This window comes from Cygnus atratus, chromosome 11 (assembly GCF_013377495.2).
Source record: "Cygnus atratus isolate AKBS03 ecotype Queensland, Australia chromosome 11, CAtr_DNAZoo_HiC_assembly, whole genome shotgun sequence".
Taxonomy (NCBI): Eukaryota; Metazoa; Chordata; class Aves; order Anseriformes; family Anatidae; genus Cygnus; species Cygnus atratus.
The window spans coordinates 7,161,506-7,177,059 of record NC_066372.1 but is presented as its reverse complement, the minus strand read 5'-3'; the positions used below and the strand labels follow the sequence as shown (position 1 = coordinate 7,177,059).

General features: G+C 36.6%; 1 protein-coding gene across 1 annotated transcript in view; it reads right to left on the bottom strand.

The window, feature by feature from the left end:
- The window catches only part of TLN2 (talin 2), a 177,238-nt gene that overhangs the window by 99,847 nt on the left and 61,837 nt on the right, over positions 1-15,554 (bottom strand). The window contains exons 5-9 of the mRNA XM_035553894.2: positions 6,210-6,380; positions 3,321-3,418; positions 2,933-3,062; positions 1,470-1,622; positions 428-570 (exon numbers count right to left, since the gene is read on the bottom strand). Of these exons, the coding sequence (XP_035409787.1) occupies positions 428-570; positions 1,470-1,622; positions 2,933-3,062; positions 3,321-3,418; positions 6,210-6,345 (660 nt within the window). The 5' untranslated portion in view covers positions 6,346-6,380. The remainder of the gene's footprint in view (positions 1-427; positions 571-1,469; positions 1,623-2,932; positions 3,063-3,320; positions 3,419-6,209; positions 6,381-15,554) is intronic.

The following is a 15,554-nucleotide window of genomic DNA, read 5'->3' as shown; positions in this document are numbered from 1 at the left end:
CCAGCTGCAAGATTGAAATGAGATTCGACATTACAGAGAAAGCATCATCCATATTACAGAATGGGAAGGATTATACCTGATACCTGAAAAGAATGATCTAAAGACAAGGCATTAGTGAACACATTTATGTATTTAAGGAGACAAGAACAACATAAAAATCACTGTATTTTTGAATGTCCATTATTCAGTTGAAAGTATTGATTTTGAGCATCAAAGCCTCTACACTATCAAGAGTGCTAAACCAAAAACAAAACAAAACAAACACACACAATCCACATTCAGAACAAGAAGTTTAGAAGATGGAATACCTGAGCAACAACGGAGTCAGTTATTTAGCACTTGTTTTTTTTAATATTTTTCTTCTAATTAACCTATACAGGTTTCCTCAGGCAAGCTAGAACTGGTACTCCTGGTTCACATACTGTACCTGAACATAAAGCAAATTCAGTTGAACAGGATCTCTTGAATCTACATTCTGGTCCGAATAGAAGAACTTCCGTCTCAACAGTAACGTTTCATTTTCATCAACTCCTTGTTCTCTAAATGTTCGGCTATGATCTAGCCAATTTACTGCAACAGAACCAGACAGACACAGTGTTTAATCTGCAGCATTGCCAGTGTTAATAGCTATTGAGAAAAATCATATGACAACTGGCCTTCCCATTGGAGGGGGACACCTAGCAAAAAAAGTTTCTTTTATCTATGTTTCTAGTCAGTGCTGATGGTTGCTATAAATGAGAATTTAATAACAGAACAGCACTGCTGAAGAAAAACAGGAATTCACCCCATGGTGTAAAACACCATGAATACCATTGAAGCAGCAACTACAGCAAAAATAGTATTTCAGTACTATATTCAGACCTTCAAAGCTGCATTGCAGTATTACTCGAAAGATTACCAAAACACCACCACCAAAACCCAATTGCTTTGCTCACTTTTTTTATCCCTTAATACACTTTAAAACATCTTCCTTCCAGTAAAAGTTCATCTTAGTCCCCTGATGTTAAAACAAAGTAATTTTCATCATTTTGCATATAAAACAGATCAAATATTGTCTTAGTTCTTTGGCACACTCCATTTACACTTCAAAGACATAACCAGACACAACTTTAAACGGCTTTCAGTAGGCATCAGTAGTTAAATATCCAACTTGAATGAAGGGATAAAAAGGGTCATTATGAAAATAATCTTCCCTTCCTACTTTAAGTTATAACTCCACCACAAAAAAAAAAGCAATATAAACACTTCAAAAGACATGCTATCTCTCATAGCTAGAGGCAACAATTTGTCTACTTAACTAAACTCAAAAATGCACAGTAGTAGATGACACCATATATGAACAGATGCAATACAGGTAGGGAACAAGTGAGTCATACTGAAGAAGCTAAAAATGCATTCCTGTATGGTTTTCTTTCCCTGTTCTGCAGAAAGGTAGTAGTGAAAGAATCATCCTGGAATTCACTACTCACAATCATCATCAGTATGAAGTTTTGCCTTCAATTTTTCCATTTTTCTTTCATCACGCAACAACGTCCTATCTTTCTTAAGTGTTCCTGTACTCTCTTCTTTCTTTTCTTCAATGCTCTCCTGGATTAAGGAATATTCCTCATAATTGGTTATTCCTGGAATCAGAAATAGATCCAGTGTTTGTAATAACAAAAATTTAATACGTTTAATACACAGATAAAATTATTTTCCATATATTAAAACACCAATGCTTCGTTACAAGTATAATGAAAATATTCCAGATGAAATGCAAACCAAAGCATGGGGAAAGGGATCCCAAGAATAATCTACAAGTTCTGCATTGAAGATGTTTCTCTAATGTTTGGCATTATTCTTCAAATATATCATATTTGAAGGTGCATCTCCCTTCGCGGATGCCTACAATTGCTTCCTGAGAACTGGGTGATTTCACCTTGCCCACAATGTGCAGAAGAAACGTGGCACAGCAGACTGAGGAATAAAAAACACATGAGTAGAGTTCCAGAACTCTCAACTCTTCCTATGAATTTTGCATGAAACTGAATTGAAAAAAAATCAGTTCACAGCATTTAGTATATATGCTACGCCGTTCCTATTTCTCTGTTCTCATTATCTTCCTCCACAGCATATTTATGTTACACAAGAAAGCAAATTAAACAAATGCTTGACCACATTCATGAAAATTAGTCAAACTAATTTTTAGAGCAAATTAATTGCAGCACATTGGAATCCAGCATAGAAACACGCACACAGTTAAAACACACATTTTAATTTACCTTGAAAGTGAATTAAGCTAAATCTATCTCAGTCAAATTAAGATCATTAATTCTAAATGAGAATGAAGCAAGAGCTTAAGATCTTTTAAAGTAATCCATGTTGAATGCATGCTTATAGGTAAATTTGAGTTAGTTTCCTAAAATGTCTTTATTTAGATAAATATAAAAACAGACTATAACCAAAATGATACATTTTAGGCCAGCTGCTCTGGATGGTTTCAATATGTAGTTACACAAGTAACATGATATTGTGACTAAACCTAAATCGTAACATAGAAACCTAAGTTTAGGTGTATTTCAAGGTCAACAACTTCTATGTCATTAATATTTAGCGAAAATTTAGTTCTATTTTTCTACCACCTAGCAGGAAAGCTTGTATAAGAAGTAACACACTGAAGAATTTAAAACAGTACTGTCAGATACCTGTGCCTTCAAATGTGAAATCCTGAAGCTTAAGGATATAGCTAATTCTTTACTGACTTTCACAAGAAAGCATGGACAACAGCTTTCAAAAAAAATGTTTGGTCAATGTTAACTGATAACATAATTTCAACATTTTTCAACATGTGTCAACTTCTATCCAATAACACGCATGGCATCCTAAATTTCAAGATGTCAATACGGGAATAAACAAATAAATATTCTTGAATACGTAGGTCCCAAAATCTTACCTATCCTGCTGCAAATGGTAACCAGCAATTCACCAACTGTTTTAGAATCATCCACCATGACTGTTTTCACTGAACCATCCAACATACGTATTTTCTGAGGTCTCTGTTTCTTTTTGTACTCCAATATATCCTATGAAGTAAACAATACTGTTACTAAACATTTAGGGAAACCACAACAAAACCAACTCTATAGGGTAGATTCCTGAAGCAAGATGCTCCCCCCGCCTTTTTTTTTTTTTGGATGCATGTATGTCTTTGAAATGGATCAGTTTCAAGAAAAGACTCAACTTTCTCCTACCCCTCCAAACACTAAATATTGTTCCTGCTACTTGGGAAACAAGTTTTCTGAAAACATGTTGATGAACAAAGCAACAGACTTGTACCATACCCCATTTCTCAGCATGTAATAATCCAGCGTTCTTCCAGACTCCAACCATATACCTTTACGAGGATCTTCATCTGACAAGAACAATCCATAGTCAGAGGCTGTGTAACAGAAAAGATGGTTCATTGAAAAATATAAAACCTCAAAAAATCATCATTTTATTCAAGATTATTCAGGTTCATGGTTAAGCTTCCATTATGTTTACCCCCCATTCTTAATGAACTAGTATGCCTTTATTTTTTTCTGTGCTTCAGAGAAATATTTAATTTAGCAACAGATAGCAGGGTAGATCAGGCATTACAGAAGACTTGAACAAAAGCTTCAATAAATATGCACATTTCACATCCATTATGGATCATCTGTACTATATTTGTAATTAGTTCTCGCTAATAAGACCTTTTTAAAACGCTCATAGGTCCTGCTTAAAGACCTATATCCTTAGAGATCCAAAAATACAACCAGTTTGGATTTAATCATAGTATACCATTTTAAGCAGTAGTTCTATTTCAAAACATTGTTTTCAACCCTTAACATACTGAGCCTATGCTAAACATACAAATCTTTTTTTTGGTAGATGTTTCAGGTTTATAAATTGAAAAAGGTAAGAGGTTTTCAGAATTATATTCGTAGTAACAATCTCAGAAAAAAAAAACGCATCTATTGAAGGCTAAGCAGAATCTATTGATTCCTTCAGAAACACAAGTAAACAGTAAAACTCTCGTGGCCACGGAAGAACAAATTCAGGCTTAAGCTTCAAAGCCTAGACTCCAGGTACACAAAATGAATACCATGACTGTCAACTGAAGGACTACTAAAGTATGAAGAATTGATACACAGTACATTCTTAGACAAATCCACTATCACAAACAGAAAAGGCTACCATTCTTCCGTTGCGCCTGCTCTGACTGTGGTCTTAAAGTTGAAGCTAATGCTTGTTTCCATAAAAGCTGGTCACCTGTGTGCACACAGTCTGTTACAACAGCCCAGTGAAGGGACAGCGCCCTCTTAATTTCAGCCATGTGATCACACCCTCTGATTAGAACGTCAGGCAAACATAGCTACAACTTTGGGACAGTGTTTCATCTTTAAGCATATTATAAAGATACAATTCACATTTATTCAACAACATTTACATTAAACAGTGTTACTTACGCAAAAATATAAAAACATAACTGAAAGATACCAACTTTTAAAGGAAAAACCCTTTCAAGAAACTGAGTAAGAACAACTTTTCCTACAGACCATAATTAAAAACTCTACTGAAAAGGCAAGTGATCCATACAGAGATGTTTATGGACACAAATTCAGTACAGAATCAATTATATGAAATTTTAGAATCTGTGCCTATAAATAGCTTGTGACCTTTACAAGCACACAAAGGGCCTTTGCGCTGAGAGCAGAATTACCAAGGAAGCGTTGACTGCTCTACATTTCACTTCTGTGGAGCGCACCCTAGTAATGAAGTAACAGTAGCTGTGCAGCTTGCACATGAATATCACAGTCGCCTCTGTCCCAGCATGTAAGCTTGTTGGAGAAGTGAAACTTACATGGTTGATAGTAGAACTACAAGACAACGTTTTCTGTTGTGCAGGAACTGGTTAGATCACTCTGTACTGCACCACTATGGGTTTTCCTAACGAACAGGCAAACAAATGTTTTAACAGCCACAAGGAAGGGGAAAGGATAAGTTGTTATATATATATATATATATATATATATATATATATATATATATATTGTTATGCATTGCAACTTCAGAAAGGTGTTTAAAGTTTGTAATTGCACTGCAATCACATTAAAAAAAACCTCAAGAGAGTTCCCAGGCTTTTCTGAGATTTATGATATTCAGGGCTATTTATTACTTGACTTTACTGAATACAACAGCTGTTCAAAATAACTGCCTTAGGAGATCAGTATATCAAAAGCGCACAAGTTATATCTGAAAAATAGAAGCTCTGTAACTAGACTTCCTAAGGGCTTCTGCAAAGGAGAAGCATTACTAAATAATACCAATATCATACATTACTGGATTTTTTTTTCTTTTTTAACAGTTGAGACAAGGTTTTCAGGAGACCTCTAATATTGGAAAGCTGTGCATAAATCTCAAACTGTTCTAACAATTACATTCCAATGGCATTATACACAGTAGAAAACCAAATGATTCTGAAGAATCTGGATTTTTGAACAACTTTGGCTAAATTTAAAACAGATTTTCTGCCTGAGTGAACAAATATTTCAGTGTTTTCACATCTAATTTGCTCAATATGTACAGAGAGATTTGATTAATGAATAGCACCATTCTGAATATGGTGGGTTTTGTTTGTTTGTTTTGTTTTTTCTGTTCTTGTTTGTTTTTAAACTTAAACAGTTTAAAGCATTTCCCTTTCTGCATTTTGGAGATGTCCAACCTTCTTTGGTAATCCACATTGTCCCTTTCTTTGCTGAGGCATCAAACAAGTTTACCCAGACCTTCCTAGAAAGCATAGCCACAAGCTTTGCTTTAAGATGATACCACAAAATCTGTTCTCCAATAACTTGGCCTTTCGGAGAACAGAGCAAGATTCAAAAAGGCTGGTGAATGTGTGCACACAGGGAAAACGATCCTTCAGCCAAACAAGCAGTTTACATAGAAAGTGAGAGTTTCAACAAAAAATGTTCCCATTGTAGAAAAAAATCTGTCTCACCACAAGAAGAAAGAATTCAGCTAACTTCAGCAACTTAAAAATCTGTTTCAACTCTGTGTCTTTTACTCCAGAGTCTTCTTTAAATTAAAACACAAGCCCTACAACCGTAAAGATAAATGAAGGAACACAACAGACAGTAAAAACAGCGTGGGTCTGTTTATTTTCAATTCAGCCAGTGAATCGACTAAGGATAAATACAGAAACTCACCTTGTCCCATTTGAGCCTCTGGAACTCGTTCACGAATAACTCTGCAGGCATCGTACACTGCAGTGGATGGTTCAAACTGCATTGTCTTCACTACATTGCATTGGCGAACACAGATCTTCAAGGAAAGTGCTACCATGGTGTTCAAAATCTTGCAAGTTTCTACTGAATTGTCTGAAAAAAGTGATACATTATTGCTCAGAATTTTCCACTTAACTCTTTCATATGCTCAAACTGTTCATTGAAAAAAATTGAACGACTTTAAAAGAATGATACATTTTCAATAGCTCTATATACAGTCCCACTAGCATCCTCAAGCTAGAAACCGTCCCCAAACAGATATTATTCTTGGCATACTGGAAATTCATTTTCAGAAGAGGTGTGTACACATTCCTAAAGGTTAATATTTTGTCTGAGATAAGACAAGATGCTGCATAAGAAAACAATACACTTACTTGGTATATCACCAACAGTAAGTATTTAGTATTAACAGAAAAGCAACTGCATAATTTCCACTAAATCCATATTTCACTCTTCGATATGACAGATTTAATAACAAATACAAATTAGAGGCCAAATTTTCAATATGCAAAACTCAAATCAAAATGGTTATTTTTTCCTCCTCCTTTTTACATCCTGACACATGGGAATCAGTGGGTACAGGAAGGAGTAGGTTGCTTTCCAAAGACAAAGGCTACATATTTTCAGATGAGGAAATTAACTGGTTCCCCTAATGATGAACATGACTCTCACCATCCCTTTTTGTTAGAACATTTAGATTAGCTGGTAATAAACCATAAAAAAATAAAAAAATAAAATTCTGAAGTATGCAATACTGTGTGTTCTTTTCAGGTCTGCATAAATCTACTAGATTTTTTTCTATCCTGTTATGCACCTACCCAGAGCTCCAAGAACAAGTTATTTTTCATTCCAGTTCTATTTCAGAAATGTTGTTGAATTTGACAACATTTGTCTACAAAAACACGAAGATACAAATGATTTTTGCTTCATTTTGTAAATAGTCTGGGGTTTGTCTCAAGTGTCCTTCCTCACTGTCCTGACATTCCAAATCACACCTCCATCACTGGACTTTCCTTAGGGATCTTCAAAAATTCTTCAGAACTAAAATCCTTTCTGCATAAATGCAGAATCAACAAAATCTTAAAATGCTTTCTGCATAAATGCATGTGCATGTTTTTAAATAGGAGGGTGTGAGATTCTAAGGACTCAAATTAGCTGCTGCTGATAATTTGAGGACACATTCCACTAGCTAAAAATTTAAAGGCCAGTTGTGCATCTTTTTACAGCCCAGATACTCAATTTGGCAAACTCACTTGAAGCAATAGGAAGGAACCACCATTTATATCTCAAGAGTGTTAAGAAAACACAACACCAAAGCACCGAGCTTTATGACTGCACCCTTCTCCAAGGCACAGACAAATCATCTCTCTACTGATGCCATTTAGGAGTAACTCTAGCTCTAAAATGTCACACTCCCACATATTACTGGGGCAGCCCACCCAGCTGCCTCTCAGCAAACTAAATCATTCTACTTTGTGTTTTTGTTGTTGTTGCTGTTTTTTATTACTTCCAGAACCACTTATTACCACCAGTATAAAATGCTAGACAGTGCCAGATTTTCAGACTGACAATGGAAAAGAGGTCAGTGAGAGGAAAAATATACAGGAAACATTGATGTATACACCTCAATACTTTCTGAATCTACGAGTGCCTGATAAAAATCTGGATTTGAACCATTCTAGGGAAAGATATACATTTATTGACCCGACCTACTACCAAACACTCGTTCTTTATTCTTATCCAAAAGGTCCTTACTTTCAGAAGTAATCATTCAGTACAGCAGCAGGTCAAAATAAATGCAGAAGGAAAAAGAAAACTCTGCAGTATTTCCACAGAGAATCACCAAAGTCAGGATTAGCTTAGTACTTAATCATTCATAAATAAGCAAACCCCAGAGCATCACAAAAAACAAAAATATCCTAAGAAACCACAGGTTGGAGCAGTTTTCACCAGAAGGGTCCCTGGCAGAATTGTGTTCATGTGTATGTACATGCACTGTTAAAAACAACTGGCACATTAACAGCTGGAAAATAGACACATCAGCTTGAAAAACAGCCTGAGCAAGTTGCTCAGAAAGCAACCCTAACTCACAGGCCACCTTTAAAACCTGGCTGTTGGTTCTGGTGCAGTACAGTGAGCCACAATTCCTGCTCCCTTCTCTGTCTGGAGAATGTGTTAGGGCAGGGACATTAAATGCAAACCTCTGGACTCTCACTCTCTCCTAATTGCTACTCCTCTTAAAAAGATTAAGAGAGAAAGTGACACCAGTGAGTACAAGTTCTAGAAAACATTTTCCAGAAAAAGCCTTCCTCTCCTCCTTGATTTTTTATTGAACCAAAGGTGAGGCTTGCAAGCCACTCACATTAAACAGAATATCCCGAGTTGGAAGGGACCTACAAGTATCATCTTAAAACTTGAGCTGTCTTGTCCATTAGAAAGTAACATGGATGTTGACCTTTTCCTGGATTTTTCAACTTCTCCATGAACGAGATACAGTCTAGCTTTTGGTATGAATGCCTTTGGTTGAAGGGAAATATTCAGAAAAAAAATATAAATGCATTCAACAATCATCTTTAAAAAAAAAAAAAGAGTAGAAACATGTAAAGATGTCTCCTCTCTTCTGCTAACATATATATTCAACCAAATCTGTACACTCAAACATTATAGCTAAATGAATATAATACAGTTGCACAGGCACATGGCACCACCTTCTCCAAGATCCATCTAACCACCTTCTTTTAAGGTTAAAGAAGTGAAACATCACCATGTCTAATGAAGTGATTCATTGTTTCCTGGTAAGAAATACTACACCAATGACTTAATAGTCATAAATTAGCACTTAGGTTGAAAGTTTCCTGACATACATACAAATCCTTTATTATCAGCACTGACAGTAGTCAGTGGGGCCTTGGGTAAGTTATGATGATGTATTATTACGCTTCTTAATTCTGAATCTTGATATCATGTCAGAAAACAAAATTTTCTTTTAAGGTGAAGGGTCACAAAGTAATGGTATGAAAATAGACACATTTACTTCCAACAGATAAGTTTTAAAAGTTTAATTAACCCTTTCATATGGATCACTCAAAAATGGATTTTTAAAAGGGCACACTATGAGGAAACATTTAAATTCAGTGCAGTGCCTAATCTCCCTCTATGAATGGACAAAAGGGGACAGAGAAAAGCCAAATGGTGAAGCTAGGCTATGAAACTTCAATAGGAAAGGTAAATATCTATGATAAAAGATATTCTGCTAAACTTGTGATTTTGCAGTTTGTACTACTTCTTTTGTTAGGTTAGTATAAAATTAGCAAAACACAGCTTTTGGGCAGGATCTCAGCAGTAAGATACAGAACGCAGTAAGTCAGAACTTGGAAACAGCTTCAACAGTATGATCTCATCACATACTTGATAAGTTTAAAAACAAGGTGATGATCCATCGCTTCATATTTACACCAAAAAGCCCCTTCAAAATGCATTACATTGTTTCCTAGCTTGATAATATTTTCACTTTGTGATTGTGCATTAGAAGAACCACCATAAAAGCACGTGTCCAAAGGAACCTCCAGAGGCAGTCTAGTTTAGTCCCTTTTACTGAAAAATGGTGCATCCCTATGGTGTCCCTGGCAGGTGCTTATTTTATCTGTTCTTACAAAGCTCTGTTGAAATGGAGTCCACAACATCCACAGGGAAGCTACTCAATTGTTATTTTTACTAGTTTTTACATTTTACCACCACCTCACCTTGCAAGTTTTCAACCTAGGTCTTCCATGCTGCAAAAGAACCTTTTTCCCCCCCCTGCTCTACATACACAGACATGGTAAATTAATCCCTGTAGTCTTTAATACAATTTTACAAGTTATGAACCTGTTACCATGGCCTCCCAATGCCTTCTTGTTATTTTTTTTCCCTCTAGGTTCAAATACTACTCCTTAAAGAAGGAAGGACCTAAATATGCAATGGTCTAATCTCCCTTAAATTCAATGCTCCTGTTTTCAGAGATGCCAAAATATACTTTATTCCAAAAAGAGCTTACTAAAAGAGCCCATGAGTTAGTTATCAGCTTCCTTCAGCACTGTGTTCTCAAAAATCAGAAGTGGGTATTCATGTGTCTACTTCAGATTAGCCTCAAGCTAAACCTCCCCACCTGGCTTTCAGCAGTAACTGGGACAGGCAGTTTCCATCTCCTGGGTAACAGCCAAAATAAGAGAGCTGTTTTTCCTCAAAAGAAAAATGAACGTGGTTAAGAAAAAGGGCTGACACCACAGAGAAAAACAATGGAAAAAATCCTTCCATGTTCCCTTTAGCTTCTATACACTGATTCACACCACTTCAAATATTTTTCTGTGCAACTAACAGACACTTTGTTTCTCCTCCCCAATATCACTTACTCTCTGGAGCAGGTGATCAAAAATCAAAGGATTCCTGGAAATCAAAAGGATTTTGGAAGCAATGTTTCACCTCGCACTAAATCTAATGCCCTGTAAGCACTGGAGTAGGCAATTTCTAAATCAGACTGTAACTGATCCGTGCTTGCAAGGCTGGAGATTGAAATAATAAGTTACAGTCCAGACAGCACGGGAAAGAGAGCAGCAGCTTGAAGTCCTTAAACAAGAGAATCATCACTGAGAGAACCCAGTAATGACAGGTATGTACCCATGTTCTGGGAAATCCCAACAAAACAAGAGTATAACCAGTGGTTCAACAAAGATGAGCAAGCGCCTACGCACCCACAGAGATACCTTGGATAGATCATGACAATAAGAAAAAATATTTCCAACATACTAGAAAAGATAATACTGAAAAGTATGAGCTAAGAATGAGACAATATTAAGTTTCTCTGGGGTGAAGTAACATCAGGCTGTGGGGATGCCTGCCATTCCGGCCACAGTCCAGCACTGGTGTAACCACTACAATAGCCAGCTACCTTCCAGCTGCAGACATTAACAGCCTCTCTCAGAACTGCCAACATTTGTCTGCACAATCATGTTCACCCAGTTCTGACACTTTTTTTCATATGTTGGTCATCATGTTTTGAACAGAATCTTCTCCTTAGTTTTCACAGAACTGGGTTATGGAGTGATTATATAAATGATATGCCAGATCATCCAAGACAGTAGTGATCTTCAGTAGAGGAAGAGAAGCACCATGTGGTAAAGGGATGATCACTGTCCCATTTGGGTCACCGAGAGACCAGCATGTCACCATAGCTGGCAGTCACTAACCTGGGAGGATAAAACTTGCAGCAGACTTCCATTTGCAAAGCCTTACTTCAACTTTCAGCAGATATTATTTTATCCTTCCTCAAAGCCCCTTGCATAGACATGCATTCACACAACAACAGCTAGAACTAGGATGCTGGTACTGTTAAGCTACAATAGGTCTGGGTTTAGATGCAGATACATACTCAGTGAACAAGTAATCTATTTTTCTTTTACATTTTTTCCCATTAGATTTTTTCTGAAATTCCCTACGGAAAAATATATTTATATTATATATATACACACATATGCATGCATACACACAGTAAACATCCCTTCATCTCTTGATTTTTTTTTCAGTGAAAGTTTGAACATCAAATACATTTTCTATACTGAAAAAAATGTAAGTATCTGTAGATCTGAACATTCTATTTTCCCTGAAATAAGTTTGTAAAATGCTTTTCTATTGATTTACTTGTTTGATACAAAATAAGCCAGAAAAGTACAAAGTTAATGATGGACAAGTCACAAGATAGTAAGTCAAGCAAATGTTTGTTAACACTCCTTGAGAAATGTCTCCAAAGTAATAACAAGAAAGCTGAGTGTCAAAGCATACTCACCTTTTACTTCCACTGGCAATTCATTTAAAATTGCTTTCCCTCCTGGTGTCACATGACAAATACAGAAATTTCACAGCACATTCCCTGAAAAGCTAAATGGTAACAGAGCCCAGCTCTGCTAGACTGGGAAGGTTGCACTGACACGAAAACTACCTTATCAGCTGCTGTGCAAAGAGAGAGAGGGGGAAGCATAATTATCTCAAGAAGCATTTTACAAGGACTCTCAAGAGACGTATAACCCAAGATAAAAGGCTGTACTTCTGAATATTAACAAGAACAGGAGTTTGCATCCTGTAATTCAAGCAAAAATTAACTATCATCAAGCTAAAAGCATACAACAAAACAGCAGAAGCATAGCTTACGAGAGGCACAAGAAGTGAAATTTACAGGGGTGATCATTTAGCAAACACTGATCTTCTTGAGCATTCACATACTTACCTGGCTTAATTTCTACCATTCCTACCCCAATGCTTGGGGTGTCTGACTGCTGATGAGGCAAGGACATGGTTTATATATTTTGAGCTACATTGCTAAGCAAACAGAAAATGCAGACTTTTTTTTTTTAAACTATCTCAGCTTAATGCTATGATGAAATGAACATGACTTTGCTTCCATTTCACATCCTTGCCAATAGAACGCTTGAAGTAAAACAAGCCAAAACATCTGCATTTTTAAACCAGGCAAACATGGAACAGCTAACACTGATTATGGACATAATCCGTATTTGACACGTCAAAGTTGCCACTGCCAGTGCTATTGGTGAAAAACAATGCTCTGTTATGATTTAGCAGAGGTCTGTCTCCCCAGAGATGTTCCTTAACTTGTTCATTTAGGCTTGAGAAAATACAAATCTAGATTATGGGAGTATCAAAGTCTAAAAGCCTACATGTACACATGATAGTATAAGGCAAAGCTATGTATTTTTATATTACACTAACTTAGTAAGACAACCCAGTGGATCAGAAGTTCTCTATTCATCACAGTACCCACCACCCTACTGCTGGCCTATGGCACCAGCAATACAGCACATGCTATATTTTCTACTAGTCACAACAGTTGAACATCTAATTCTCCTGCAACATACCAAGCACTTCTTCAGTGGACTGCTACCTGCTAAAACCTTAAGCAAAAGGTAATCAAAAACACAAACTCAGTTGTCCTTCTAGTTACACTTCTTATTTCCCAAATTATGAATACAAATTGAAGTGTCATCTTTCACAATCAGTAACGACGGCACCACACGGCAGGCAGGCAACTGTGCAGGCATTAAGATCAACAAAATATGTTTTACTACAAACTCACAGTGGCACTTAAACCAGTCGTTCGCTGTTGCCACCTTATGTAATTATCCTGTAAAAGCTCACACTTTCCAAAGAAGTCCACCCTCTCTATACTGCTCCATTGCTGTCTGTTTGTAACTCATTTGTACCAGGCTGCTCTCAAAAGTGCTTAAGGGGTGCTATTTATATTTTTTCTTAGAACACTAGGCTGATTCTCCACAGCTCATTGTAACCTGTGGGTTGCATGCCTGAAACATGGTCATATGGCACAGCAAGGCCCTCATCGAACTCCTTGATGGGCAAGACACTGAAGATGCCATCACTGACCAGTTGCTTTGCCATTCCCCTGAGAACAACGTAGAGAGGTGCTTCAGGGAGAATTATCACTGATGTCCAAATATCACACACATGAATGCTGAACTAGAAGTTGTGTTTCATCAACAAATTTAGAAGGGAGCAGCATGCACTCTTCTGGCAGCCAGAAACAGAACAACAACAACAAAACAAAAGCAAAAAAAAACACTCTGTTTTGATCAAAGAAGCTTAAAGGTGAAGGCAACAGCAGTAAACCAACTGCCCATTTCAAGTATTAACTTCTGGTCTCTGAGTACACAGGTATCAGCTTAGGGGTGTCCAAAAGAAAACAAAGTCTCAAGTACTACATGCTGTCTGGGGTGGCTAGTCAGAACTGTTTAAGCGTGAACAAGCAAACAAGAACTATAAGCCTTCCATCACTTATAATACAAGACACTTAACACTATTCCAAAGAACATTCTTTATCCTGTGTGTAAAACGTGCATTGACAGTTAAATGCAAGACCTTAAGCATACCGTGCCCTAAGAAAAGCCCTACTCAGCCACAAGGCCTATATATACATACCACACATTCTGATAAAATAATAATAAAAAAAAGCTTACGCTTATATGCTGTGAATTTTTGCTGAGATTTTTTTTTTTTTTTAAAGATTTCATCTAGTGTCCAAAACCAAGTCTTAAAAACAAGCCATTTGAAAACCAGTAAAATGAAGGTGAACTAGGACCACCTTTGGCATCATTAATAAGCATCAATCATGCCATTTGCGGTTCACACAGTCATACAGGAACATCATCTATTTTGTTCCGTATCCAGCAAGCAAGCACCTTCAAGCAAAATTATGTAAGAAACCAAAATATTCGACTCTAAGATTTGTTTATAGGACAGTCAGTTTATTAGCAATTCAACTAGTTTGCTTGCCAAGTCAAAAGGCATATTTGCTAACTCGCATGAATGTACCTTCAAGATGAAATATGAATTACAATGATATGGGAATATCACTGTTCTGAACAGAACCAAGGCAGCTTTTGGGTAACAGAAGCAAAGAGCTCGACTGAAACTAGTTATAACGTGGAAGTCATTAGCCTCAGGAGTAAAAGCCTCTGACACAGCAGTCAACAACTCAACGCTTTGAAGAGGCCTTCCAGGTGCTTGCTCCTTTTTGGCAAGAACACCACAGAACAAAGTTGAAAACAGGGAATATGAGTTTCTGTTGAAGCCAGAAGAGGTGAAGCAACATTCTTTTGCTAGGTTCCCCTCTAAATCAAGTGCTTCCATTGTAGAGATAAGCCCTTTTAAGAGGGTCCCTTGGGAGGATAGCAATAAACATCTTCACAGGCGTCAAGAGCAAAATTTACACAATACTTGAGATACAGATGTATTTTATTTATTTAAGAAAAACGTAACTGCTTGAAAGGTTGATCTATATTCATCAAAAGGGCAGAAAGTTGCTTACAGTCAGATAGACAGTTAAACAGTTTTGAATATATTTCTGGTAATTTAAGAGCATGCATGTAAATTAAATAGCATAGAGACAATAAATGAAGATAAAAATAGTTTTTCTGTGGAAGAGTTAAGCCAATATGAGACTCATTTTTCCAAAGCAGCAGATTATTTTAAGCATTTCATCCAGATTCGAAATCACACTGGCAACGATAATAGGTCTAACTACCAACTGGGCTGTTTAATCCAGGCTTGCAGATTTCTGCATATTCACTCCGTTTTCAAACAGTGAAATGATATCATATTTTGAAGGACAATTTTTTTTTTTTAAATATTTTTATGCCCGGGTTTACAACCTTTAAGAGCACACTTGCTTTAAAGCATTGCTTCATTAATTCAAAGCAGCTACCC